At 44.6% G+C, this 27,604-nt stretch overlaps 2 protein-coding genes across 4 annotated transcripts; one reads left to right on the top strand and one right to left on the bottom strand.

Annotated features, from left to right (window-relative positions):
• On the top strand, positions 1 to 5,928 carry mtx3 (metaxin 3). 3 transcript variants are annotated; one of them, XM_061816741.1, is made up of 9 exons: positions 1 to 120; positions 2,463 to 2,532; positions 2,633 to 2,709; positions 2,773 to 2,865; positions 2,955 to 3,137; positions 3,225 to 3,301; positions 3,461 to 3,618; positions 4,497 to 4,585; positions 5,646 to 5,928. In XM_061816741.1, the coding sequence occupies exons 1-9, from the start codon at positions 40 to 42 to the stop codon at positions 5,739 to 5,741; spliced, it is 924 nt and encodes a 307-aa protein (XP_061672725.1). In that variant the 5' UTR covers positions 1 to 39; the 3' UTR covers positions 5,742 to 5,928. The 3 variants fall into 3 exon arrangements, with proteins under 3 accessions (XP_061672725.1, XP_061672724.1, XP_061672726.1); XM_061816740.1 differs by having other exon boundaries at positions 2,955 to 3,301; XM_061816742.1 differs by lacking the exon at positions 4,497 to 4,585.
• Positions 2,992 to 27,093, bottom strand: cmya5 (cardiomyopathy associated 5). The gene is made up of 16 exons (XM_061816736.1): positions 26,852 to 27,093; positions 25,726 to 26,362; positions 23,047 to 25,620; positions 20,209 to 20,304; positions 18,066 to 18,284; positions 17,933 to 17,955; positions 16,750 to 16,874; positions 16,550 to 16,684; positions 13,982 to 14,128; positions 13,742 to 13,889; positions 13,438 to 13,571; positions 12,103 to 12,220; positions 10,653 to 10,829; positions 9,664 to 10,578; positions 8,458 to 8,583; positions 2,992 to 3,125 (listed from the first exon to the last, which is right to left on the bottom strand). Exons 1-14 carry the CDS (start codon positions 26,956 to 26,958, stop codon positions 10,314 to 10,316), a joined length of 4,905 nt encoding a protein of 1,634 aa, XP_061672720.1. The 5' UTR covers positions 26,959 to 27,093; the 3' UTR covers positions 2,992 to 3,125; positions 8,458 to 8,583; positions 9,664 to 10,313.
• Positions 27,094 to 27,604: the final 511 nt, after the last annotated feature.

The raw sequence follows: 27,604 nt of genomic DNA on the forward strand, positions 1-27,604 counted from the left end.
GACGTCAGCGAGCGAGCGACCGCCTTCCTCGGAGCAAACATGGCGGCCGCCATGCAGCTACGATGCTGGGGTGGCGACTGGGGCCTGCCGTCGGTCCACAACGAGTCCCTGGTCGTCCTGGTAACCTTCACGTTTGTTTGCGCGAGCGAGGCCGGTTCCGTACGTCACTTTCCCCCGGGTCGACATGTTTTGCTCTTTTGCTGGCTCCTCTCCGGTTAGCTTCCATGCTAACAGAGTCTGTGAAGAGTGTCGTTATTAAACCCGTCCCGACCAAATATGTATGTAGACGCAATATGTTAAATCACATTAGTGACTGAAAGCTTTGTCCGAGTTCTGTGGTTTGTTTGTTTTTTTTTTTTTTTTTTGTCATTCATCGACAGCAAAACGTGTTCTTTCAAGGTCAGTACAGAGGAAAATGACCGAGAGTTACTTCTCTCGCTGTATACGCTGAATTCCTGTCAAACGTTTTTATCGTCCTAGTTGTAATTCGGTATGTATTTTATGATATTATTTATATAAGGTTGCCTACGCTGATTTGCAACTATTATGTATTTGTGGCCACCATGTGGCATTGGGTAATATAATAGTAGTAATTTCATGTGAAATGAATTCATAATTAGCTCAAATTTACCTGGCATGCCTGAAACTCAACAGACGGGTTCAAAGTCTAGTTCGACTTGATGTTTGCTGTGTGTCAAGAGTTCAGATTATTCCATTATCATTTATTAGAAATAATTTGTTCACTATAATTGGATTATTACTATGACTATTATTATTATGACACTTGACCTTTAAATAAGACAGCCTTGAGGTAAACTGGATTTCCTGTACAAATAAAATGTATGTACTGTGCAAAAACACATTTCTTTTTGTTTTTTTTTAATCTCACTGTCTCAAGCCAAATCAAATGTAACCTCAAAGAAAGAAGAAATTCTCTCATTATTGTGGCATTTAACAAAATTAATTAATTTTGGCGATCTTGCCTGGCCTGAACCAGGAGAGGTTTTGTGTCATTTGACTTAAGACAGTGAGACAAAAAATGAAATGTGTGCATATAAATTTCAGGCTTCGACAATATATTTTGCTTTAGAGGAAAATCCGATGTATTTGTGCTGCCGATGGATGGACGAAAGCGGCTTTTCAGGCGGTCGCTCTTTCGCCTTCATCCTCTCAAATATTTCCGGAGAAATTTGCAACATTGTGTGCTCGCCGCAGTCGCTCACATTTTGAAAAATGTACGGGTGTGGTCAGTCCTGCGCGCTGATAAAGTTGCGGGTGTGATTAGGGATTGAATCGCAAGACCTTAAAATAATTTAGTGGGTTAATATAGCATAGCTGTCAATAAAAAATATAAACAAATACATAACCTAAATAGAAAACAAAAATTTCAAACTCAGAAATGATCATTTCCAATTTCAACTGATATTAGTAGAACATGATATAAAATTAACATTTTTCATCCATAAAAATTCTTGATTTGACAAACTTAACCCATTCATGGGGAGGGTGGCAATTTTTTGCTTTATTGAGATAAAAGTCTCCTAACAGGCCACAATCAAGAAAATAACACTTGTTTTTCTTTTATGGTTAAATTATATGATAACTCTACTAATTTATAATCTCGTCCCAAAAATGGGACGCTGCCCGCGAGTGGGTGCTTGGGGTTTTCTTGGATACCAAATTATGGCTTCAGATTAAAATTGTAGGGATTTGCGAGTTTGGACCCTACGCGTGTTCACGAGTCGAGGAAGATATGACCAATGATCAGAAAAAGTTAAGAGCAAATGGATTTATTACAAAGGAATGTGCAATACAGACGTCCGGGTCTTATCTCGGTATCTGCCGCACACGAGACGTGTGTCTTCTGGCAGGATAGCCCAAGAAGAAGACAAAAGCTGCCCAGTAACACAAGGTTTTTACATGTATGGGTCCATGGTAGAAATGGCTGCCCCCCCCCCTCCCCCCCCGCAGTCAGATCTTGGGCCGGGATGGTAACTTTCCGCTCCTTATCTGGTGTCGTTCGTCTCCACAGCAACGCCTGGGAGAGGAGAATGGCGCCAGCCGGTTTTCTGCGTCCAAAGATCAAGGACAACCACCGGCTCCACAACACATCCATGTCTGATTTAGCGGACGGGCAACGCTTTATGATTGTTGATTAAATGTGTAAGGTCATATTTAAGCAAATAAAGTGCAATAAAAGTAAAATAGTCAAAACACTTAAATATTTTGATATACTGAAGGATATAATGCGTGAAAATTATGATGTCCCAAAAATGAGACGCTGCCCAGGAATGCGTTTTAATCTGAAGAAAAGTTAAATGCGTTGGCCTGTCAAGGAATAAACACAAACGCAACGTTTTGAAAATGCTGAAAGTTGAGTTCTTCATCCGTGCACGTTTGCTTGCGTGGGCTGGCTTTTCTTTCCGTCGCTGCTGATTCAGCAGCTGTCGTTTCCCCTTCAGGCCTATGCCAAATTTTCCGGGGCCAAAGTGAACGTTTCTCCCATCGACTGGACATGGAAAACTCTGACAGGTGGGCTGAAGCAGGGTTATTCCCATTGTTTGCGTTGAAGATTTTCCGATGTGTTGTTGCTTTTTTTTTTTTTTTTTTTAATTTGTTTTGAAACTAACAGCGACGGTGCCCGAGCTGGTCTGTGGCGACACGTCAGTGAAAGAACCCTCACAGATTCTCAACTTCCTGCGAAAGCAGGTACGACGGCAAGCGCCGGCGCATGACGTCGAATCGGATCGGATTGATTTGTGTCGTTTTCAGAGGTTTAACGCCGACTACGAGCTGAGCGCCCGTCAAGGCGCCGACACCATGGCGTACATCGCTCTCCTCCAGGAGAAACTGCAGCCCGCACTGGTACCCGGAGCCCCTCGTCCATCTTGAACGCCGAGCCGCATTTCGTCCCAAGCGTGACCGCCGGCTCTTTTGTCGTCCGCCCTCGTTAGTTGCACACTTTCTGGCTGGACGCGGAAAACTACGGCAGCGTGACACGGCCGTGGTTTGCCTCGCGGTCGCCGTTCCCCCTGAATTTCCTCGTGCCCGGTCGCCACGCCGACAGCGCCCGCTCCCGCATCCTGCTGACCAGAGGGGAGTCGCGGCAGTGCAGAATCACCGAGCTGGAAGGAAAGGTAAAGAAAGGAGGCTTCAAAAATTTTAAAACTACGTTAAAAAAAAAAACAGAATTTGTACTCGTTATATTGTCCCCGCTGTATCAGCTGTACGGTGACGCCAAGGAGTGCCTGAATCTACTCTCCTACAGACTGGGAACAGCAAGCTACTTCTTTGGAAACTTGTACGTAGAAATTCACACTAGATATTTAAATCCATTTTCTTGATAACGTAATGAATAGAAATCGCTCTCGAGGGCAAATGTGAACAGAGACGTTGGAGAATATGGTTTCTTCCGTTCCTGCGGCGCACTCTAGTGCGCTTGTATAACTTGTGATTGCAGGCCGACCAGCCTGGACGCTTTTGTGTTCGGGTTTGTGGCGCCGCTGCACAAGGCCCGCCTCCCCAACAGCCCCCTGCAGAGCCACCTCAGGCAGCTGGAGAACCTCACGCACTTCTGCGACAACATCCTGGCAGACTATTTCAACTCCGCACAGCCGTGTAAGATGAGTAGACGCGCTTATACGCTTTCGCGTCAACACACCCGCATATGGAAGCAAATATGTGCCACCAGGATATGAATTTGAAATGCAAATGCATCACATTTTCAATAGTTCATTTCAACTGGACACAATTTGCTGTCTAAAATTCGGTGTCTGTGCCACCAGGCGGGGTTACTTCAGGTCAGAACCGAACAGCCAGCCAATCGCAGTTAGGCTTTCTTAGTCTGTGACGTCAGGTGACTAAGAAAGCGTACCTGCGATTGGCTGACCTGAAGTGTCCCTGCTTGGTGGCACGGACGGTGAATTTTAGGCAACGAATTTTAGTGGTTGTGCAGCTGAAAAGCGTTGGCCTCACAGTTCTGAGGTCCCGGGTTCAATCCCAGACCCGCCTGCGTGTGTTTCCTCCGGGCACTCCGGTTTCCTCCCACATCCCAAAAACATGCGACATTAATTGGACACTCTAAATTGCGCATAGGTGTGATTGTGAGTGTGGCTGGTTGTTTGTCTCGATGTGCCCTGCGATGGGCTGGCGGCCAGTTCAGGGTGTTCCCCGCCTCCTGTACGTTGACAGCTGGGACAGACTCCAGCACTCCCTGCGACCCTTGTGAGGATAAGCGGCTAAGAAAATGGATGGATGAATTTTAGCTAGTTAGATTTCAGACAACGAATTGTAGCAACTGTTGAAAATGTGATCAATTTACATTTCAAATTCAAATCCCGGTGGCACATATTTACTTCCGTACCCGCTGATTTGTAAGCACAAGACAACGGACACCTCCGTGCTCGGTGGCCCTTGATGGGGTGAACTCTTTCTGGTGTTCCGCTAAAGCTTGGCCAGCTTTGTCCATTTTCCCATGGGGGTCCTTGTTTTTCCAGGTCTTCCCCCATCTGTTCAGGAAACAATGGACGCCAACCTCCAGAAACTAACTCAGCTTGTAAACAAAGAGTCCAACTTGATAGAAAAGGTGCTTCTGCTTTTCGTTTCCGCTTCTTTGCATGGCTAACGGCACTTTGTTAGGCACACCTCAGCCGTCGATCGGTCCCCAGTGCGGGACTCGAACCTTAAAACAGTTTGCGCGGGTGTTCCTAATCAAATGGCTGGTGAGTGTGACGTGAAAGGGGGAAAACATGAAAGGTCCGCGATGCAACGTCACACAAAAACGACAAAAGAAACATATCGAATGCATCTCGCATTTTATGCTTACACCCTTATTCCAAAGTCGCGCTAAGACTTGCGCCGCGCCTACGCTAGCGCCGCGCTATCACTGAGTCACAGCAGTAACACGCCAGCACAGCGCTAACAGGGCCAGTGTGACGGTCTGAGCGCTCCCGGTGCTGAAAAGTCTCCTTGTGATTAACGCGCATGTGCGTATATTTTGTAAATTTCCGGCCAGTCTGAAACATCCCCATCCGTGCTTCAACGTGTGCCGTTCGACAACTTGTCGCCGAGTGTTCGCGTTCGCTATGGACGTCTCCGAAAGACGAACAGCACGAACGTACATGTTTGTGTCTTTTGTTTGAAGGTTAGCTTAGGATATAACATATGTTAGCTACCTCTATGGAGAAGAAGGGGGGACTATGAGACCGGGGGATTTCCCGTCCGCTACGTACCCGGACTTCCCCTGTTAGTAACGCATGCGCACTAATCACAAGGAGACTTTTCAGCAGGGGGGAGCGCCCAGACTGTCACACTGGCCCTGTTAGCGCTGCGCTAGCGTGTTGCTGCAGTCAGTGATTTTTACCGGTATGTTTTTTTTTTTAACCGGCACTGTTAGTGCAGCGGCGCGAGGGTTAAACTCTCTGTAAAAGTCACTTCCTCGGCACATATATTCCACCGGTCTCACTCTTACCTTTTCCGCTCCAGCGCCCTCTTGCTGCCGTTAGAAAAAATGCCCAAATTACCCGCATCACCGCATAAACCGCAGGGTTGAAAGCATGCGAAAAAAGTCGCGGTTTATAGGCCGGAAATGACGGTAGCTACTCTGTTCCGACATGGCCGCTAACACGCTGCGTCTTCTCCGTCAGATGGATGACAACCTTCGCAGCAGCCCTCAGCACAAACCTCACCGGCCAGAGCCCAAACCCGGTCTGCTCGTGGAAAAAAGCTCAGCACCTGCCTAACTCGTGACCTCTGACCTTTCCCCCCTACCACACCCTACGCATAATCCTGCCTTCTGAGCGGAGGGAAGACCACCTCGTAGGTAACTGACCGTGTTTAGAAAAAAAAACCCTAGCAGCAATTTGAAAGTCATGATGATGGCTTTCAAAGATGTCTGTGCGAAAGAGGAGAATGTACGGCAAAATCTCGTTTTTGAAAAAAAAAGAAAGAAAGAAAGAAAGAAACTTGCACGCACGACGGCGGTTGATGATGGAATGGAAATCCAAACACGGGGAAGACGGAACGTTCAAATGAAATTAGAAGGGAAGGAAAATGATTAGTCCTGCAGAGAAAGTAAGCGGTGCTGTTTTGACACTTTATTTTTCCAGACGTTAAATGGACTTCATGCGTTGGACCCGACCGATGACGGTCAACGAGGCTTTAAAACCAGGGGTGGGCAAAGTACGGCCCCGAGGCCGCATATGGCCCGTTAACGTTCTACCGAGCGTTTAGGTCACGGGTATCAAACTCGGATTTGTCGCGGGCCTCGTTGTGCTTGCGGTTTCCCTCAGAAGGCCGTTGTGGCTGTGAAACCACAAAAAAAAAAAAAAAAAAATCTTTAACCGCCTCTTCATATTTACAGATGGAATTTATGAACTAGTTTTGGAATATGAAATCAACGGTAATGGGTTTTTCCAACTATTGTAAATGCTTGTAATTTCTCAATGTTATTATTTATGATGGGACAATTTGAAATTTTGGTACAGATTTGAACAAAATAATCATGGAAGTTGATGCACATGATTTGCCTGCGCGGGCCACATAAAATCACTCGGCGGCCTAGATCTGGCCCCCCGGCCTTGAGTGTGACACCTGTGATTTAGATGATCGAAAAATCTTGTAATATCCATCCATCCTTTTTCTGTGTAATACATATCCTTTTTTGGATCTTTATTGTGAATGCTACCGTAAAACTAAATATTTTTTGGATTATTCTTTAAATCGTGTAAATTATTAACAATTTTCAAATACACATTCCCTCGCCTGCCCGCCCAGTTCATCAATAAAATATTACGAGCGCAAAAGTTTGCCCACCCTTGCTTTTAGCCGTTTGGAATTACAGTCCGGTCTAATTTTCGTTCTGCATGCAACGCTGACTCAGCGCCTTCCACATTTTTGAGGCTCGTATATTTGTAGATATAATCTTACAAAGAATTTCCGAATGCAGTCCGCCCGCCGGCGCGAGGCTTTTATGGAATATTATGTGCCGCATTGACCTAGTATCACCTTATGAGCTAAAACCTGTGTATACATCTAAGTCAGTCAAGCCGGACTCGAACCCAGGACCTTCATGCTGTGAAGCGGTAGTGCCGAGCACTCTGCTGCGTCTTTTGCCAGTCGTTATTGTTTGCCGTGCCTGCATTATGTAACCGTCACTTGTGTTTTACCCAATTTCAAAATGTTATTCGTTGGTTGTCCCATCCTTGTGTTTTATTCTATGAAATATGCTAATCACCATTGATGGATGCATTTCTTTCCACATGGAAAGAACTCATTTTCCCGTGTGCAGACCCGTGTGGACATCCGGTATCGAGCTCGCGCACGTGACGTCACTGTTTTCAAGGCGCCATATTGCCGGTCAAACAGACCCGTTGTGCTGTTGGTTGTCCCGACAGACGAGACAGATATTCAAAGAGATCATTCAATAGAATATCAGATGAAAAGACCGGAAGAGATGGATGCATTTCAGCAATTAAACGTGATGGATGGTGCCCGACCAAAATACGCGCACGCCTGTGTAGCGATCGCTTCACTTCAGGTAGGAATTATTCTTCTCAATCTCAAATTGCCAAGAAGTATTTATAATGCCAAGTTGGCTCATTTGAGAACAATCCATTAGGAGGGGGAAAAAAAAAAAAAAAAAAAACTGTCACAGAGGTTGTAGCCGCACTCGCTTCCGTGTACATTCTGTGGAGACGACTCCGCCCCTTTTTTTTTTTCAATCATAGTTAATGAATGTGAGTTTGTGTAAAAACAATGGATCATTTATTTAAATATTGGTATTTGTATTGAATACTATCAGAAAAGATCGATGGATTCCGGCAAAGGTTAACGTGTGGCCAAACGCTTCCGCGTTCGCGAGCCGTCAACCCGTCGCTATGTGGGATTTATTCCTGATTGAGAACAGATCCAGCAAGGAAGTATTTGTATGCGTACAGACTTATACGCTTTAAAACTTTTAAAACTTGTAAATCTCGACAACTTACTCACCAGATCCACGTGTGGATCCAGTTGTCCAAGACAAGCGGAAGCGAATTAGCAGTCCAATTTGTTATCGGCGAAAACATCGACTTCGGGATTAAATACGGGTCCCAATTTTTCCACGTACCGTCATTTATTATCACTTTCTAAATGTCTGACGGACTCGGACAAGACTCCGGGCGTCGTGCTACAAGACATATTTCCGTGTCGTCTCCAAGGAGTTAGCGTTGAGCAATGCTTAGCTTGAGCGGCAATATGGCGACGTAAACAAAAGTCACGTGATTTCGGTGACGGAGGTGCACGAGCTCTGTACGCTTCGCTTTGCGTGCCTTGCTGTTCATTACAATTTGTTTTTGTTGTTGTCCTAAATGATATCTGCAGCTACTGTTAATGCACTTTGAATGGAAGATAAGTCTTCAAAATGAAAGATAAAATACAATACAATATCAATTTCATTGTATGTTTCGATTTAATCACCTCCATTTTTAGTCCTTTCGACCTAACCGCACTTCGCCTGCTCACGTTGGTCGTCGTCATGCCTTTCCGATTGTCTGTTTACTTGTTCGGAGCACAGAACGCTCTTTGTTTGTCGATGGCCTTTGGCTGTAGGGGGAAAAAAAAAAAAGGCATTGAGAGGAAATGATGCCAGGCCGACATCAGATAGTGTCCCGGTTTTAATGTCGACATGAGGGAGAGACTCCCGCTGAGTCTCTGGCTGCCTATTTTAGGGAGTGTGCGAACAAAACACAAACAAATACTTTATATTTCCCCTTTCCAATTACGAGTGTGTTAAATGTTCGTGGTCAACTGTATTTATCTAAAATGCCTGCGCTGGGACATTAAACCTGTTGCCTCATCCAGGGTAGTTTGACGCTGTACAACGTAAATAAAACAATACATAAGTATGTCCGTGGCATGCAATAAAGCAGAAATTATTTTACATTAATAGGCACTAAAATTCCAGTGTCCAGTGTGACAGTCTTCTTGATATTAACGCACGTGCGCGTATATTTTGTAAATTTACAGCCAGTCTGAAACATCCCACATCTGTGCTTCAACGTGCGGCATTCGACAACTTGTCGCCAAGTGTTCGTGTTCGCTATGGACGTCGAAGATGAACACAGCGAACGTACATATATGTCTGTATTATCTTTTTATCAACTTTTGTTTTAAGGCTAGGTTAGGATACTATGTATGTTAGCTCCCTTTATGTTGAAGAAGGGGAACTCTGAGACCGGGGGATCTCCCAGTAAGAGTTGACCGCGTGCCCAGATTTCCCCTGTTAGTAACGCATGCGCATTAATCCCAAGGGGACTTTTCAGCACGGGGGACCGTTCAGACCGGTGTGACAGTCTGAAGGGTCCCCCGTGCTGAAAAGTCCCCTTGTGATTAATGCACACGTGCGTATATTCATGCGCATCCGCATATATTTTGTAAACTTCCGGCCAGTCTGAAACATCCCCATCCGTGCTTCAACGTGTGCCGTTCGACAACTCGTCGCCGAGTGTTCGTGTTCGCTGTGGACGTCTCAGAAAGATGAACACAGCGAACGTACATATATGTGTATTATCTTTTTATCAATTTTTGTTTGAAGGTTAGGATATAATGTACGTTAGCTACCTCTATGTAGAAGAAGGGGAACAATGAGACCGGGGGATTTCCCAGTGTGCGTCCGCTACGTACCCGGACTTCCCCTGTCAGTAACGCATGCGCATTCATCACAAGGAGACTTCTCAGCACGGGGGAGCGCTCAGACCGTCACACCGGCGAGGGCATGTTGTGATGAAAGTTGCCGTCGACTGAATCAAAAGATGCCAGTTGAGCAAAATAGAAAAACAATCATGTTAACTTCATCGCAACGATAACCGTTTTCAGCCAAGAAAGAAAGAAAAATGGAAACAACAGAATTAAAAACAGATGATCACACTGTTTACAAAAATCATAATACAAAAAAAGAAGTATATTCTCTTTTGGAAACAAAAGTGCTACAGTATAATTCATTCAAACATTTGCGATATTTTAGGCTGATGAGTCTTTCAATAAAATATATTTTTTTAACGCTAGACAGCAAGTTTTATGGTGTACAAAACTGACGCGCTGTCTAAAATTTACAAACAAGACAATGTGAAAAAAAATCAGTCAAAAGGCGACATGTCAGTGCAGCTGCATTTCATACCCTAAATGATTTTTGTCAATATTTGATATTTACAAGTTTATAAGACAAAGAAAAAAAAGAGGATCTATTGAACCCCGTCATGTGAACAATATTTGGACTTTACAATATGATTTTGTATGACGGCGAGCTTCAACCAACAACTTCCTGACACAAACTCTTAATCCGAGGCCGAGCAGCCGCGGGCGAACTCCGGCACCTCCGTCGCCATGACGACGGACAGCCGCCCCGGCACCTCCAGTGCCAGCGCGGGGCGGGACGGCCCGTCGAAGTCGTGCCCGAAAGACCCCAACAACTGCCCCCTTTGGGCGTCGTAGAAACGCAGACGCCCCCGCCGGTAGTCCAGGAGCGCGCCCACCCGCTCGGGCGCCTCCGTCACAAAGACCAAAGACCGAGCGGCGCCGTGGAGCAGGCGATAACTGCAACTGCATGAGCACAAAAACTCCTGAGACGATGACGGCAAACAAGAAAGGACGAACGTTTGCGTTTTTCGACCCACCCAGACGGTGACGGGACGCACTGTAAACACCACGAAAGGTCGTTTTCCCCCAGCGGGCGCATTGCGGGGGCCGAGCTGCACGCGACGCCGAGCCTGTACGCCGCACATCCTGACACGACGGCCTCCCAGTAGTGGCGACCCCGCGCTGGTAACAACTCACCGAGGACGGACGGGGGCCTGGAAAATAAGATTATTATTATTTTTTTTTTTTTTTAATTTCTATTGCGACACAATAAGGAAGTGAAAACGGAAGAAAAGAAAGCGGGAACAGCTTCCCCTCTTTTGGGAAGACTTTCCTCCTACATGATGAGAGGGTGTCTGCCTTGCGGTTTGTCATATCGGCTGTTTCATTTCATAATTCATCAGGTGGAGGTCAACGCGCCTCAATAGTGCTTCATTTGGGGCTTTGTCCGACCCTCGATTGGTGCGCCTCAATAATTTCGTCCTTTTACACGTAACGAGAAGAACCTTCGACATTGACCGCACGCAGTGACGCTTGCTTGTTCTAATTTCAAAAGCACATTAACGTAGTTGGTAAAGTGTTGGCCTCACAGTTCTGAGGCCCCGGGTTCGATCCTGTGTGGAGTTTGCATGTTCTCCCAAAAACATGCAACATTAATTGGACACTCTAAATTGCCCATAGGTGTGATTGTGAGTGTGGCTTTTGGCTGTCTCTGTGTGCGACCAGTTCAGGGTGTACCCCGCCTCCTGCCCGGTGACAGCTCAGATAGGCTCCAGCACTCCCCACGACCCTCGTGAGGATAAGCGGCAAAGAAAATGGATGGATGAAATTAACATAAGTCATAAAGTGAATTAATTTATAGTATTAATCATATCATATAAAGGGGAATGACATTCCCATCACAATATTTTTAAGAACTATTTGCAAACTTACACTGAAAATGTCAACAAATACATACCAAGCCAATTCTGAACTACAAATTTGAAATGTTGCTTCCAACTTTGTTTTTTTTTTTTTTTTTTTTTTTATTCACCCATAATGATAACCCCGTCTGTTTTTCTTGGTGTAACACTGAATTATTGTTTGCAGAATGTCTTTGGCAATGCATGTTGAAAGCTGAATGATGCTCCCAAACAGTTTTAGGGTTCATGTTGCGTTGCCTCCTACATTTAAAATACGGAGTCATCTTTTCGGGCAATGTATCGTCTGTGCTTTCATCCTCGATGAGGCTGTGCCAAGGTGAAATTTTAACATTATACACCATCTCATCCTGCACCTCTTTTTACTCAAAGAAAAGAGAAAATCTCGACCAGTTTCACCACTTTTTCTTCTACTATTCACATACGCCGACATTCATGACAGCAACAATATTTCTTTTTTTTTTTTTTGGATTACTTTCGAACATCTTTGCAGAAAAATTCCAACTCTACAACTGTCTGTCATCTGGGGCGCTCGACCGTATCGACGCAAACAAACGGCGCACTTAACTGTTTTTCTGTGGACGGTATGTGCCGGTGAGCATCTTGCGACAGGTAAACAGTGGTGTGGTCGTCCGAGAGCTCCAGAGCGGGATGAGCCGAAGCATCCAGCAAGCGAAACCTTGTTCCTGGAAACATTCACACAGGCATATTCAATGTATGGCCAGCGGGCCACTATCGGGTCCCTCCATTGGTTAATATGGCCCATTGAGCCTTGACATAATCAAGAATCCTGCATTATTTGTTGCTTTCATGTAACTTTTCTTTCTAAATGGATAAATTCATGTATTTACCGTAATTTCTTTTTTCACACGCTTTCAACCCTGCGGTTTCTGCAGCGATGCGGCTAATTTGTGCCGCAAGGGAGCACTCGAGCAGAAAAGGTAAGAGTGAGAACGGTGGAATATATGTGCCGAGGAAGTGACTTTTACTGATATGTTTTTTTGTCGGCCCTGTTAGTGCTGCAGTAGCGTTAGCACTGTGCGAGCGTGTTGCTGCTGTGTTACTGCCGTGTCTCAGTGATTTTTACCGGTATGTTTTTTTTTTTTTTAACTGGCCCCGTTAGCGCCGCATCTCACTGATTTAGGGCTGCTATGGTAAGCTAAGGTATTAAAACTTTGAAAACTCTGTGTACCGTCTTGTAAGTATCTGGTGTTTCAATGTGGGCACTTGCGGTTTTTACACAGGTGCGGCTTAAGTATGTACCAAATGGTATTTCCTTTACAAATATACTGGGTGAGGCTTATAATCAGGTGTGCTCTATAGGCTGGAAATTACGGTATTCATTGTCAAATATATTTTTGTCTTAATAACTGGAATTGATTGTAAAAAAAAAAAAAAACAAGTGCAAAAAATGCTATCTTTTCATGAGAGGTAAACATAAACATATATGTGTGCACACCCTCTTATAACTTGGGGTTGCGTGATTTGCATCTGTGTTGAGTATTCATTCATCGCATGCAAAGTCATGTTAAATGGGAGTCGGCACGCACAGAAATTAAACCCGAATAAAGTACTACGCTTGGGATTGGGCCAAAACCTTCACCCTCGGTTTTTGATCAGACTATGAGGAAATTTCCCAAACGTGTGAAAATAAGATGGTGTGCACACTTGTGCAACCCCAATTGATTTGTCAGGTAAGTGGCCACATTAGTCATGATTTTTTTTTTTTTTTTTTCTCTCAAAAAGGTGACTTTAGAACAGGGGTGTGTAGACTTTTTTTTTCAATTCACTGTCCAAATACGATGATGAACTTATTTTATGACTATTAACTATTATTATCCTTATAAACACACAATTTTCGACGCAGGATTTGCTATCGCGCATATTTGCAATGGACGGGAACCTTTGGTCGAAACGAAAGCAGCCTCGCTTTGCTCGCTAACTCCGGCTTCGTTCACAGCTTTGACGTAGAACAAATAATTCTCATTGGGCTGCAGCCGAACGGCGTGTTCGCAGTTCTTTATGCCCGCGATGGATCTAGAAGAAGACCAAAGACATACAAATACAAGCAGCGTTACTGATGCGTACGTACACAGTATTACGGTACTGTGCTTTGTTTGGTTCTATTCCATTTAGGGCAAATGCAATTTTATTCTCGTTTTAGTAATTTGGTTTAAAAAAATAATAATAATCCAACATGGCCGTACCTAAGCCCGTCTCCTTCCAGCTCATACTGACGACAGTACTCCAAGACGAAACTCTGTCCAGGACTCCATTTTGCCGCGCTCCACCTCAGCGTGGCCGAGTCCCACGTGACGGTGCACCGGTCGCTATCAATAACCGGCACCGACGGAGCTGTGGGAAAAAAAAAAAAAAAAAAAAAGAACTTTTATTGAATATTACGCTTTGGAAGGCGGTTCCAGACAGCATCGAAGTCCGGCACTGACCCGTGGTGAAGACGAGCCTCTCGCTGGGCAGGGAGCAGCCCGTGTAGTTGACGGCCATCACCCAGACTCTGTAAGACTTGTCGGGTTCCAGCTCCTCCAGGACGCAAAAACTCTCCTTGACGGTCACGCGGTATTCATCGGACGCAGCTGTGGAAAGCGCGACTTCGCCTCAGTTCGAATAAAACTGCACGCTTGGTGACAATCATAATGTGCCGTAATTTCCGGCCTATAAGCCGCGACTTTTTTCGTATGCTTTCAACCCTGCGGCTTATGCGGTGATGCAGCTAATTTGTCGCCCGCAAGGGTGCGCTCGAGCGGAAAAGGTACGAATGAGATCAGTGGAATATATGTGCCGAGGAAGGGACTTTTACCGTTTTTTTTCTGTTTTGTTTTTTTTTTTACCGCCCCTGTTAGCGCCGCGCTAGCGTTATCACTGTGCTAGCGTGTTGCTGTGTCTCGGTGATTTTTACCGGTATGTTTTTTTTTTTTTTAACCGGCACTGTAGGGCTGTGCTAGTGTGTTGCTGCCGTGTCTCAGTGATTTTTACCGGTATGTTTTTTTTTAACCGCCCCTGTTAGCGCCGCGCTAGCGTTATCACTGTGCTAGCGTGTTGCTGTGTCTCAGTGATTTTTACCGGTATGTTTTTTTTTTTAACCGGCACTGTTAGGGCTGTGCTAGTGTGTTGCTGCCGTGTCTCAGTGATTTTTACCGGTATTTTTTTTTTAACTGCCCCTGTTAGCGCCGCGCTAGCGTTATCACTGTGCTAGCGTGTTGCTGTGTCTCGGTGATTTTTACCGGTATGTTTTTTTTTTAACCGGCACTGTTAGGGCTGTGCTAGTGTGTTGCTGCCGTGTCTCAGTGATTTTTACCGGTATGTTTTTTTTTAACCGCCCCTGTTAGCGCCGCGCTAGCGTTATCACTGTGCTAGCGTGTTGCTGTGTCTCAGTGATTTTTACCGGTATGTTTTTTTTTAACCGGCACTGTTAGGGCTGTGCTAGTGTGTTGCTGCCGTGTCTCAGTGATTTTTACCGGTATGTTTTTTTTTAACTGCCCCTGTTAGCGCCGCGCTAGCGTTATCACTGTGCTAGCGTGTTGCTGTGTCTCGGTGATTTTTACCGGTATGTTTTTTTTTAACCGGCACTGTTAGGGCTGTGCTAGTGTGTTGCTGCCGTGTCTCAGTGATTTTTACCGGTATGTTTTTTTTTAACTGCCCCTGTTAGCGCCGCGCTAGCGTTATCACTGTGCTAGCGTGTTGCTGTGTCTCGGTGATTTTTACCGGTATGTTTTTTTTTTTAACCGGCACTGTTAGGGCTGTGCTAGTGTGTTGCTGCCGTGTCTCAGTGATTTTTACCGGTATGTTTTTTTTTTAACCGCCCCTGTTAGCGCCGCGCTAGCGTTATCACTGTGCTAGCGTGTTGCTGTGTCTCGGTGATTTTTACCGGTATGTTTTTTTTTTTTTTTAACCGGCACTGTTAGGGCTGTGCTAGTGTGTTGCTGCCGTGTCTCAGTGATTTTTACCGGTATGTTTTTTTTTTTTTAACCGCCCCTGTTAGCACCGCGGTAGCATGTTTTTGCCGCGTCTCAGTGATTTAGGTATTTTTTTTTTTTTTAAACCAGCCCTGTTTGTGCTACCATGTTTTTGCTATGTTAAGCTAAGATAAGGTATTAAAACTTTGAAACCGCTTTCTGTATACCTTCTTTCTTTGTAAATATCTCGTTTCAATGTGGGCATTTGCGGCTTTTACACAGGTGCGGCTTATGTATGTACCAAAGGGTATTTCCTTTACAAATCTACTAGGTGAGGCTTATAGTCCGGTGCCAGAAATTACGGTAATGTCTTGATAAATACGTGCTTTAACATATGTAGCGTTTCTTTATATTTCTTCATTTTTATTGTACACCTACACCACATGTAGCGCATTTTTCTATCATGCATCTACAATATGATGAATTTTTCTTAGTTCAACCTCACCCGGTTTTCTGATGTCACCTCCAACATTTTTGGCTATGTTTACAGTTATCGATCATATTGATTTTGCTGTAGTTTACAAATAAGAACATAAAAAAAAAAAAAAAGCCATTTTGGGCCAATGTTTGGAATCTAAACCCCAGTTGCAAAACCAAAATTCTGTGGGACCATCTGATACTCGCAGTGGACTAAATTGAGTACTGTTAATACTTATTGAGCTTTTCACCTGAAAATTCAAAGTTTACGGCTCACTTGCGGTAGAAATGTGCCCCCGCCTTTTTTTGTTTTCAATAACCATAAAAGTATTGTTAATGCCATTGATTTTTTTTTTTTTTTAAATGAGAACATTTCATCGCTTACGATCTGATTTTATTTGAAGTATGAATGTACATTTTGTACCGTGGAGAAGTGCACCGCTAACTGCTAAAGAGAGTAACTAAAATATGACATTAGCATTATAATCATTGTGAAGCATCTTGCAGTGAATTTTAGTCGAACGTCGAAAATAATGTCACAATAGTAAATGTAATATATGAGTTCGTATTTATGGAGAACAACGGGGGACATTTGAGCAGAGCGCCTCCACATATGTTATTTACCTCCTTGTGGCTCCTCCACGCAGTACACCTGAAAGCAGTCAATGACGTCGCCGGGGTTGACCCTCCAGTAAACGGCGACGCTGGCGCCGGTGGCCGATCCCGCCTCCTGGGGCTCCAGCGTGGGCCTCTGGGGGGCTGCGGCGCAGAGCGGGAAACATTCATCACTGGCGCCGCACAAGCTGCGGTCCGGATGCGCGCACCTGCGATTCCCTTTCGTTGCGCGAGCTGCGGGGCGGAGGCGTCGCCTTTGGCGTAATCCTCCAACACCAGCAATCCCTCGGAGCCCGTCTCCAGGGACATGGTGGACTCCAGAGCTGCCTCGAGCCTGGAAATTGAACGAGAATATAGCAAGCATGACCTGTTCAGATTTCCATTTTTTATAGTTGAAGCTGTGGTGCGGCGAACGACTTTACAGACTCGGAAGGGTATGTTTCAAATATCATCTCAAGAAAGTTCAGCGCAATTCAAAAAGTGAAACTCATTAAACACACGGGGAAAGTACTTTTCGTTTCCATACTTGATATTCAAATTTCTTGAGATGGTGAATTGTGGGTATTCATCAGCTGCAATCTAGAATTAAAATAGAAATTGCAATCATTTTACTGTTTAGTGAATTTACAAAGTATTTTTTATTTTTATTTTCACTTTGTGAATTGAACTACTGAAGGGCACGGTGGAGCAGCTGGGAAAGCATTGGCCTCATAGTTCTGAGGACCCGGGGTCGATTCCGGCCCCGCCTGTGTGGAGTTCTCCAGAGTTCTACCTGTGCCTGCGTGGGTTTTCTCCGGGTGGGCACTCCGGTTTCCTCCCACATCCCAAAAACACGCGACATTAATTGGAGACTCTAAATTGCCCCTCGGTGTGATTGTGAGTGCGGCTGTTTGTCTCCATGTGGCTTGTGATTGGCTGGAAACCGGTTCAGGGTGTACCCCCACCTCCTGCCCCTTGACAGTTGGGATAGGCTCCACCCCTCCTGTGACCCTCGTGAGGATAAGCGACTAAAATGAATGGCTGGATGGATACTGAAGTAAAGACAAAATTCTAGATTTTATTGAAATACACCTGTGTACAGTATATATTTTATAAACTATATGGTGTCCCCAAAAAATGTATACACTTTAAATAATTGTAAACCTGATGTTTATTATAATTTGAATAATTTTTAACATGCAAAATAATTTTATTTTATTTCTTTATTCAATTTATTTAAAGTGTGTATAAATTTTTTGGGACACGCTGTATATGCATTTTTTTGGCTCGTGACAACAGAGCAAATTGACCATAGGATGACGTGTTTGTTGTCGTAAGAGCTTTCAATACAGTTCCTTTACTATATTTTCTAGCACACCAGACTCTATTCAGATTACATTTGAGTCAAATTACCTTGCATGAATGTCCTCAGGGCTCTGAAGGGAAAACACATGGATGATATCCATCAAATCCTTGACTCATATTTAAAACAATGTGTTGATAAGATATTAATTGTAGATAAATGCTAAAAGTCAGAAGGACGCACCCGGGCGTCGGCGTCAGCCTCTCGAGCCGTGGTCTCCAGGGTCGCCTTGGCCGAGTCGATGCTCTCCTGGAAGGAGACGATCTGGTCGTAGAGTCGCTCCAGCTTGGCCTTCTTCTCCTCCTCCATGTCGACGGATATTTCGTTGTAGCGCTCCATCACCAGGGCCATCGCCTCGTCGTTCTGCGCCTGCATGGCGGCCTCGCTTTCGACGCAATGGTCCTAAAGGATGAGCGCCAAATGAATCATTCTGAACCAACTGGGGAATTAAAAGTACCCTAATTTCTGGCCTACATGAGCGCACCTGATTATAAGCCTCACCCTGTACGTCTGTAAAGGAAATACTATTTGGTACATACGTAAGCCGCACCTGTGTAAAAGCCACAAGTGCCCACATTGAAACGTGAGATATTTACAAAGGAAGACGGTACACAGAATTTTCAAAGTTTTAATAGCTTAGCTTAGGTTAACATAGCAACAACACGGTAGCATGAACAGGGCTGGTTAAAAAAACAAACAAAAAAAAAAAAAACAGCCGCAGCAGCTACACAGTAGCAACACGTTAGCAGAGCACTAACAGGCTCGGTTAACAAAAAACATACCTAAATCCCTGAGACGCGGCAGTAACACAGCAGAAACACGCTAGAGCAGCTCTAACGCTAGCATGATGCTAACACAAAAAAACAGACCACTAAAAATCACTGAGACACAGCAGCAACATGCTAGCACAGCGCTAAAAGGGTCAGTAAAAAAAAAAAAAAAAAAAAACATACCGGTAAAAGTCACTTCCTCAGCACATATATTCCACCGGACTCACTCTTAGCTTTTCTGCTCGAGTGCCCCCTCGCAGCCGTTAAAATCACGAATTGGCCGCATCACCGCGTAAGCCGCAGGGTTGAAAGCGTGTGAAAAAAGTGGCGGCTTATAGGGCAGAAATTGCAGTCGTCCTTCAAATCTACTCCCCGTGCCCACAAAATGATGTACGCACACAGCATCTCATGTGATGAAAAGGTTAGGAAAGGAAAGAGCTCTCTCACTCTGATGCACGGCCGATGTAATGACCACAATGAACATGAAAACTTTGCTATAACGATATCAAAGTATTTACAATTGCCATATCAAGTTTATCTAATGTTGAGGCAGGTGAGGGTCTAAATGTCGTTACTGCTGTACCAAATTAACAATAACAGCGATGCCGTCTGTACAGCACTCGACTAACTACTCACAAGATAATGAATCATAACAGTAAGAAGAAAATAAAAAGTTGTGGCTGGCATCAACAAGCCACAGAGATTCCAGAGTGACTCAATAATGAATCACACTTGGGTATGAATCACACGTCAAGAATTCATCTATTTTATCCATGGTGATGAATACAGTGAATCATGGCAAACCTACCTGTTAAATTTGCATTTTTGTTACATAAACATATTCTTTCACATGCTATTTAAAACATATTCATCATAGTTACTCAACCAATTGTTTTTTTAAATGTTACACGTACCGTAACTTCCGGCCTGCAAGCCGCAACTTTTTTTGCACACGCTTTCGACCCTGCGGTTTATGCGGCAATGCGGCTATAATTTGTGCATTTTTTTCCTCACAGCCGCAAGTGGGCACTTGAGCGGAAAAGGTAAGAATGAGACCGGTGGAATATATGTGCCGAGGAAGTGACTTTTACCGGCCCTGTTAGCGCCACGCTACAGTTAGCTCTGTGCCAGCGTGTTGCTGTTGTGCTACTGGCGTGTCTCAGTGATATTTACCGGTAAGTTTTATATTTGGGCGCTGTTTGCTTTAGCGCTGGCGTTTGCACTAGCGTTAGCGCCAGCTTTAGTGCGGCGCTAGCGTTAGCGCTAACGTTAAACCCTTTCTGTGAACCGTCTTTCTTTGTAAATATCTTGTGTTTCAATGTGGGGACTTGCGGCTTTTACACAGCGGCGGCGTATGTATGTACCAAATGGTATTTCCTTTACAAATGTACTGGTTGAGGCTCATAATCTGGTGCACTCTGTAGGGCGGGAATTACGGTAATTGTTTAACATTAAAGGACTGATGACGTAAATGCTCGGCGGGACGGATTAAAGAAGAAATATATCGCCCACTCGTGCATTAAATGTATGAAGTCCATATTCATATTTGTACCCACCTCCACAGAGTGGTAGGCCAACTCCAGCTCAGATACCAGGTCCTCGATGTTCTCAGAGCGTTCCTGCAGCTCAGAGATCCAGTCACTCAGTCGCTCCTGTTACGTGGCAAAAGTTCAAAACTTCAGTCGCGCTGAACCAAGATCCATTTGGGTTATTTCCATGCATCACAAGAACTTGACAACTTTTAAACTGTCTTTCCAGAGTTTTGGGTCCTACAAGAAAGGCTCGTCGATGTTAGTGAATGTGAAAGTCTCACAATAATCGACTCATTGATGGTAAAAAAAAAAAAAAAAAAAAAACATTGTTGACGCAACGTTGGCCCGGCCTGTGTCAACAGATCACTTATCAGTGCCCACTTGCTGGCGTCACAGTGGACCTTTTTTGGCGCATTACATCACAACAGCTCAATGTGGATCCTGCCAGCCGCCAACGTGGGTGGAGAAGATTGCAACCCGCTTAATAAGAACCACTTACTTCAGGTCACGATGAGCCAGACAAGTAGTCAAGAGACAGAAAACTTTACGCTGTAATCGTGCACATTAAATCATAAGGTGGTCGGAATGTCTACCTACTCCTGTATGCAATTAAGGTAACCAAAATATAACTCCATCTCTACTAGATCTTCATAAATTGATTTAATTTCATGGTAGAATTCAATATTTCTGAAGTTCTAAATCCCTTTCACTTGTAGGAGGAGTTTACCACCCCCAAAAAAACGTTTTCGCATTGCCTAAATCTTGTGCCTCTTATTTAATTTACAAGAAAGAAGAAGAAGACCTTGGGCACAATCGTTTATTTATATTACATTACACGCACAAGATGGAGACAGAGAGGGTCAATTTTTTTTTTTTCCACCACTCGTATTTATCATGTACTTCTGTCAAAGTCATAATGATTGTTTTATTGACTGTCACAAAACCAGAAATTAATCAAACAGGGCCTAGGATTTAGCAATTTATAGTCCAATCTATACAAAACATAGATCTATAATACAGTGTTCCCCTGTTATTCGTGGGGGTTATATTACCTTACACCCCCGCCAATGTGAATAATGGATGCAGTATTAATACACACTGGCTACACTTGGAAAATGGATTCCAGCGCGCGTTTTAGTGTGTACGTTAACTATAACGGCGCTCACGAGGCAGTGCAGAACAAATTACATTTTGCGTCTGTAAGCAGAGGAAGCTTACGTTGGCCCACATAGCGCCTGCGTAGGCAGGTCATTACCGCCGATGGAAACTAAAATTATCACACCACAGCAGACAGAACAGCATAACTAGCAAATAAAAAGGACTCACGAAATAATTGACACATAACATGCACTTTAAACGCTATTTACATGCTCCCAGCATGCTTTGCGGCACTAAGGACTTCCATAGTGCCTCAACATCGTCATGTTCCCGCATGCAGTGTGTGGGCCAATGTAAGCTTCTTCTGCTTACAGGTCTGAAATGCAATGGACCTTTCCGACCTGTCAATCACTCGTACAATAATAGCCAATCAGATAGCCGCGTCGTCTTAACCCCTCCCTTGACACGCCGCTCTTGCCGTATTGTCCCACAAGCAATGCTGGTTGTCGGTAGCGTGCGCTTGGAAAAGTTAATGTTACGAAGAAAATGGTCCTCAGACGCGCTTGGGGAACGTGCAATTCTGATGAAAGGTTACAAGGGGCCTCCTTGATTCATTTTCCAAAGCCTAAAACACAGTTGACGAAGTGTCTACGATGGATTAAGGCTTGCGGAAGAACGCACGTATAACTAGATGTGGACAATATCAACAAACACAAGGCTGTATGTTTGAAGGTAAGTGAGGGAGAAGGCTCTTCTCTGAGTTTGATTGAATTACTATCAGCGCTTTATACATTGCAGGAGAACAACTTTCACTTGGTTAGCGTATCACTGACCTCCTGAACGAAGTGCGTCATGTTTTATGCCGAAGAGTCGGGTTAGTGATACATAAATGTGCCGTGTCATGCAAGAGAAATTTTATTGGCCTATTTGTATCACATCAGACTTTTAAGACAGAGCACTGGGTTCCATTACGAGCCAAGTCACATGAATACACCCACTCACTTAAAAAGACTACATTGATATTACTCGTGATCTTTCCAGGTAAAAAGTATTCACCCTGCTTTACATGCGCAGTACGATTCCACTATTTTATCCTGTTGAGTTTCAATATGAAGTTTGTAAGGCAAGGCGTAAAACTTTTTGGCATCGATCGCCAACGTTTCCCTTTAACTCTGACGTTGCGTCCTGCTCCGTCCAAAATCTTAATTCCGTGTACATATCCTTGCGTGAAATAGTAGAGACCTCTCTGTAGAACTCTCTTGGACAAGTCTGACGCATTTGGCAAAAAAAAAAAAAACATACCGCAATATTATCTGGAATACCCGATAGAGAATCGACTTCAATCATGTTCTGTTCAATCGCCATTTTGTAAGCTTGTGGGACATGGCTAAGGGGGCGGAGCTTAAGATCGCCATCAGAAAGGTCCATTGCACCTCTCTCCCTCGTGAGCGCCATCAGATGGTAGCTTACATACACGCTAAAACATGGTGGTACGCATACTAACAGTGTAAAACCAGTATACTTTGTTGGACAAGTCACACAACAACATTTGCAAATGTTGGAACTCGGTGTCCACATGAGATCCGTCAATTTAAAAGAGAATTTAAGAGCTTTATGATCGTGAAAAATAAAAGAATAAAAATTTAAAAACATGGAGACAAAAATCTGCGAAAAGCGCAAATGGGTAAGGGCACGCTGAACATCCAGCATCAAAATGGCTAAAGTTGTTCTACGTTGCATGCATATATGGCAATGATACGTTACCTTGATATCTTCAAAGGCTTTGTCAACTGCAGTCACCTGGTGGCCCTCGTGGTCCCCGGACTCACAGTCATCCTTAGAGAGCAAACACTGACAGGTGAGACAGAACCAATCCATCCCCTGAAGCTCAGCAGCCAGTCGGGCCTGACGCTGTTCCTCATCATCAATGATGTCATAATCAGCCTCAATGAGATCATCATCTCCCAACACATCCACATCCCCCTTCTTGTCCTCCACCTCGACCTCCTGAACAGACACCGGCACTGCTTCTTCTACATCTCTCCACACTTGAGGCTCTGCTAGCTCGCTGGTCTCCTGTTCAGTTATCACCTCGTAATCATTAACTGTAACCTCTTGAACGGCTTCAGCTGTCTCATCTTGAGCTATCTTTTCTCCGCAGTCTTCTCTATAAGAACCAATCCCAAGGTCCGTGTCCTCTTTCATAACATCTCTTTCTCGGGCAACTTCCTTGTCTTCTACATCTGCAGCATCTGGTTGTAGGTCCTCCTTGTGTGGCTGAGATAAATCCTCCTGCGGTGTGAAGCTCCTCAGAGGGGAAAACCCGGCATCATCTTTGTTCCTGTTGGCCGATAGGTCGACCAACTCTGCCTTATCGACTGACGGTGTAGGTGAGGAGGCCTCGTTCAATTTTTCCAACTGTCCAAACGGTTCTTTCAGCTGAGGCAATGATGTTACCACTGCGTCATGATCAGATGTAGTGAGAGGTTCGCATTCTGTGTCCAGATCACAAGGAGTCACAGAATCACTTTTTGTAATCCTTCCTGAGCAAGGGCTCATGTTTATGTCCATCTCTACAGCTTGGCCTTTCGGGACAAGGACAATCAAGTCGTCATTCATTTCAGTCTTCTGAGTGTCAGCCTTGCTGTTTTTTGAAGGCTCCTGGTGCTTATGTTCAATCATCTCCTCCTGTGTCCCACTTGAATCAGTCGCATGTTCTTTCACTTTGGTTTTGACCCCTGACCCCTGATCAGGCACAAAACGTGCCGACTCGGCTGCTGCAACATGCCGTGGAAACACATCTGCTCTTGTTTCATCTTGAGGAATGCTCGTTACATCCTTTAGATCAATCTGAACCTCAGTTTGAGTCACTTTTTCATCAGCTGTCTTCTCGGTTAACTTCACGATTGCCTGCACCGTAGGCTCACAATCAGTAGTGACCTTAATCCCCTGTTGTTCTAATTCAAGATCCTTTTTCTGATATGGTGTTTTCTCTTCTAGTGTCTCCATTTCAACGGGGGGTTCAGAAGCCTCACTTTCTCTCATTGAGTCTTCTGCAAGGATCTCCTCTTGGGTGTCGTTATTAACGGATACCACTCTCGCCGTCTCTTCTGCTGCCTTCTGACAGATTTCCCCTACTGTGTCTTCTTGTTGAAGCTTGTTGAGAGTTTGAGGAACTTCAGCAACTGTTGGTGGCTTCTCACGTTCCTTTTCCTCCACAGTGTGTGTTTGAGACAGATCTTGGGTTATACTTGTACTTTGATCGCTGACCTGCTGGTGCTGCTCTGGTGTCTCTACTCTTGAGCTCTTAAGGTATAAAGCTGTGTCAGTGAAGCCCTCGGGAATTCCATCTATAGCTTGAACCCCTTCTGCCTTTGACCCATCCTCGTGAATTGAGTCTACAGAAACGAGATTCTCTTCCCTCTCCTCAGAGAGGGGGACTCCTTCGCTTGCCATTTCTGGAACATCCCCTTCAGACTTTGATCCTCCTGAATCTTTAACTGAAGCAGTGTTGACTGCTTGCATTGTGACCTCTGTCTTGACCGCGTCTTCCTCCTCTTCCATAGCTCTCATTAGACAGCCTGTCATGTCAAAGTTATTTTGTGACCACATCATCCTCCCGTCCCTCTTGTCCTGCACTAGGTCAACTGGAAGATCTACGGTGGGGGTGTCATCTTTCAAAATGAACTTTTCCAGGTACCCGTCTGGCTCCTCCGAATCTGACAAGCATTTCTTGAATGATTTTTCAGACGTCACACTCTCTATCTCAGAGCATTCCTCGTCGCTCTTTCTCCTCTCACCTACAGCATCCTCATAAAGGTCGGAGTACATGAAGGACATGGCGGTGGGCTCTTCAAGCAGGATGGGGTCGATGATCTTAGGGGGTCCAGGGGAGATGTAAATGGGGGTGAGGGTGGTTTCTTCACTTCCAAACAATACTGAGCCGCTCTCCTTCATGGATCTCTGGCTCTCTCGTCTCACTCTTGAACTTTCTTCCCCTTCATCGGGTCTCTGCTGGATTACATTAGCAGGAGCTCCCTCCCCATAGAAGACCTCATCCAGGTGTTCCCCAACTATCTCCGCTTCTGTCACAAACACAAATGAGTCTTCTGACTCTGACGTGCCATCTTTGACTACTTTTACAGGCGTTGGCTCCATTTTGCATCCCGTCACCGGATCTTCCACCTCCTCCTGAAGGTCTGGAGCCTTATGGCCAGGAACCACCTCGTCGAGCAGTGTAAACTTCTCAAAGTAGTCAATGTCTTTGGAGCCATTTTCTGGAGTGGAAATTCGTCTCAGCCCAGTCTCTGCCGAAGGTCCAATATCTTCCTTTGAAGGCTGTGGATTGATCACAATCAATGGTTACTCAAAAGAGGTGTTTTTTTTTTTTTTTTAAATTAGACGATTAAAAAAAATGTTATTCCCACATGCACCAATAAATACCTCATTGGATTCCAGTATTTTCACCTCCTGAGGCAAGCCATGGTTCTGCGAGATTTCGTGAAGTTGGTTTCGAGATCGGATCTTGGGAGTCTGGTCCAGATAAGACAAGTTGTCTTGTAGTTCAGTGCTTTCCTCTTCATCCACTGTGGGAAGTTTGGATGGGACTCTGATGTTAAGGATCTCGTAACCCTCTGAAATCAAACTAAACAACTGCTGAGCTTTGTTTTTGTTTTCCTCCAAATCTGTCTCTGCTGTTTTCTGTTCTTTGACATTAGGAAGTGACACTTCTGCCATCTCGGGTCTCTCCACTCCTAATGCTGAAGCTAATCTTGAACTGCCAGATTTGCTAAGCCTGTCCCTCATTCTGCTGTTCCTTCCGGATCTTGTTCTGCGACGGACTACTTTGTCCTCATCAAAGATGAAGGTGATTTTACCAGCAGGTCCAGAGCCTTCCATGCTGCATGCTTCAGAGATGGAGCTTGTCTCAGAAGCCCAAGGAGTAGAACAACGACTGGAGGCTGTCTCCCAAACGATACCGCTGTCTTCGCTCTGGACAGTCACCATAGAGAATGACGGATCCACCATCAGGCACTGGAGTTTGGGTTTCACAGACTGGTCCTGGACAACCTCACGCAGACTGCGAAGGGAAAGGAAAATCGCTTTAGCAAGGAGTTGCTTCTCCTGTCCAGGAAAAGGACAACAAGCCATAAAACTTGGTTTTGCAACATCTGCTTGAAAGAGAACACCCCTGATCGCGGGGTTATCCAATAAAAAAAGTAAGGACTAAAATGTGCCCTGACTCCAAAACAACAGACAGGCGATAGGGGAAGGACTTGCAAAACACACCATATCAGTTTCTTTAAATATTTATGACATGGCAAGGATCTGTAGCAGCCAGAGTGATAAACGAGACAATGCAAGGGCAGAATGGGGCTGCCTTGAGTAGCTAAACTGCTTGGATCACCACATTAAAGCTGGAGAATAGATTATCATTTTTTTACTTGAATGACAGTCCGACATACAATCAGAATCATGCTCCCCAGCCAGTTAAACAATATCCAAATAATACAAAACCGATTAATACTCAACCGAGGTTATTCATCTGTTTATCAAGAGTGGTAAGCACCTGTTTTGCAATTCCTCCACTTCGTCCTCATCGTCCTGGTTGATGACATCTGAAGCCTCACACTGGAACTCTGTCATCTCGGAGTCCAAGCTCTCACATTCCTCCATTATTACTTGTACTTCGTGTATTTTTATTTTTTTTATAGCGTTCTTGATTTTTTTCGTCCTCTTTTGAGTCCTAGAGCGCTGGTCTGTTCCGTTTGTGTCATTCTAAGTTGGGAGGGGTCCATCTGACTCAGCTCGGGCTGAAAATAGACTAAGTGGAGAATGACGGGGGGGGGGGGGGAGCGCGGGAAGAAGGCGCTCAAATCTCATCGGATCTCCAATCAGGTGCAAAGTTTTCAATGCACATACTACATTCTTAAAAACTCCTCCTGGCGATGTGAGCAAACACACACACGACGTGGACATCAATCTTTGCTAATGAATTGCAGCCGGAGCCGTGTAACTTTAAGATCAAAATCCCCTTTGCTAAGTTAAATATAGGCCGTGTGCTGACACCATATTCCTGTCGCCCCCCCCCCCCCCCCGCTGGTTTTGGCAATGCTTAAAGGGCCATTCATACACACACAACTGTTGTAGTGCCTTAGTTTGAAAGCCTAAAAAATGTCAATTTAAAGGCTATAACAAAATGTTTTGTTTGTAGTTACACGCTACAAATGTAGGTTAACTTCTCCAGATTCTACAGGAAAGATAAAAAGTAAAAAATTGCAGCCAGCGCCTTGTTGGAGTGGTGCGTTCAACAGACAAAATC

The sequence above is a fragment of the Syngnathoides biaculeatus genome, chromosome 4 (assembly GCF_019802595.1).
Source record: "Syngnathoides biaculeatus isolate LvHL_M chromosome 4, ASM1980259v1, whole genome shotgun sequence".
Lineage (NCBI taxonomy): Eukaryota > Metazoa > Chordata > Actinopteri > Syngnathiformes > Syngnathidae > Syngnathoides > Syngnathoides biaculeatus.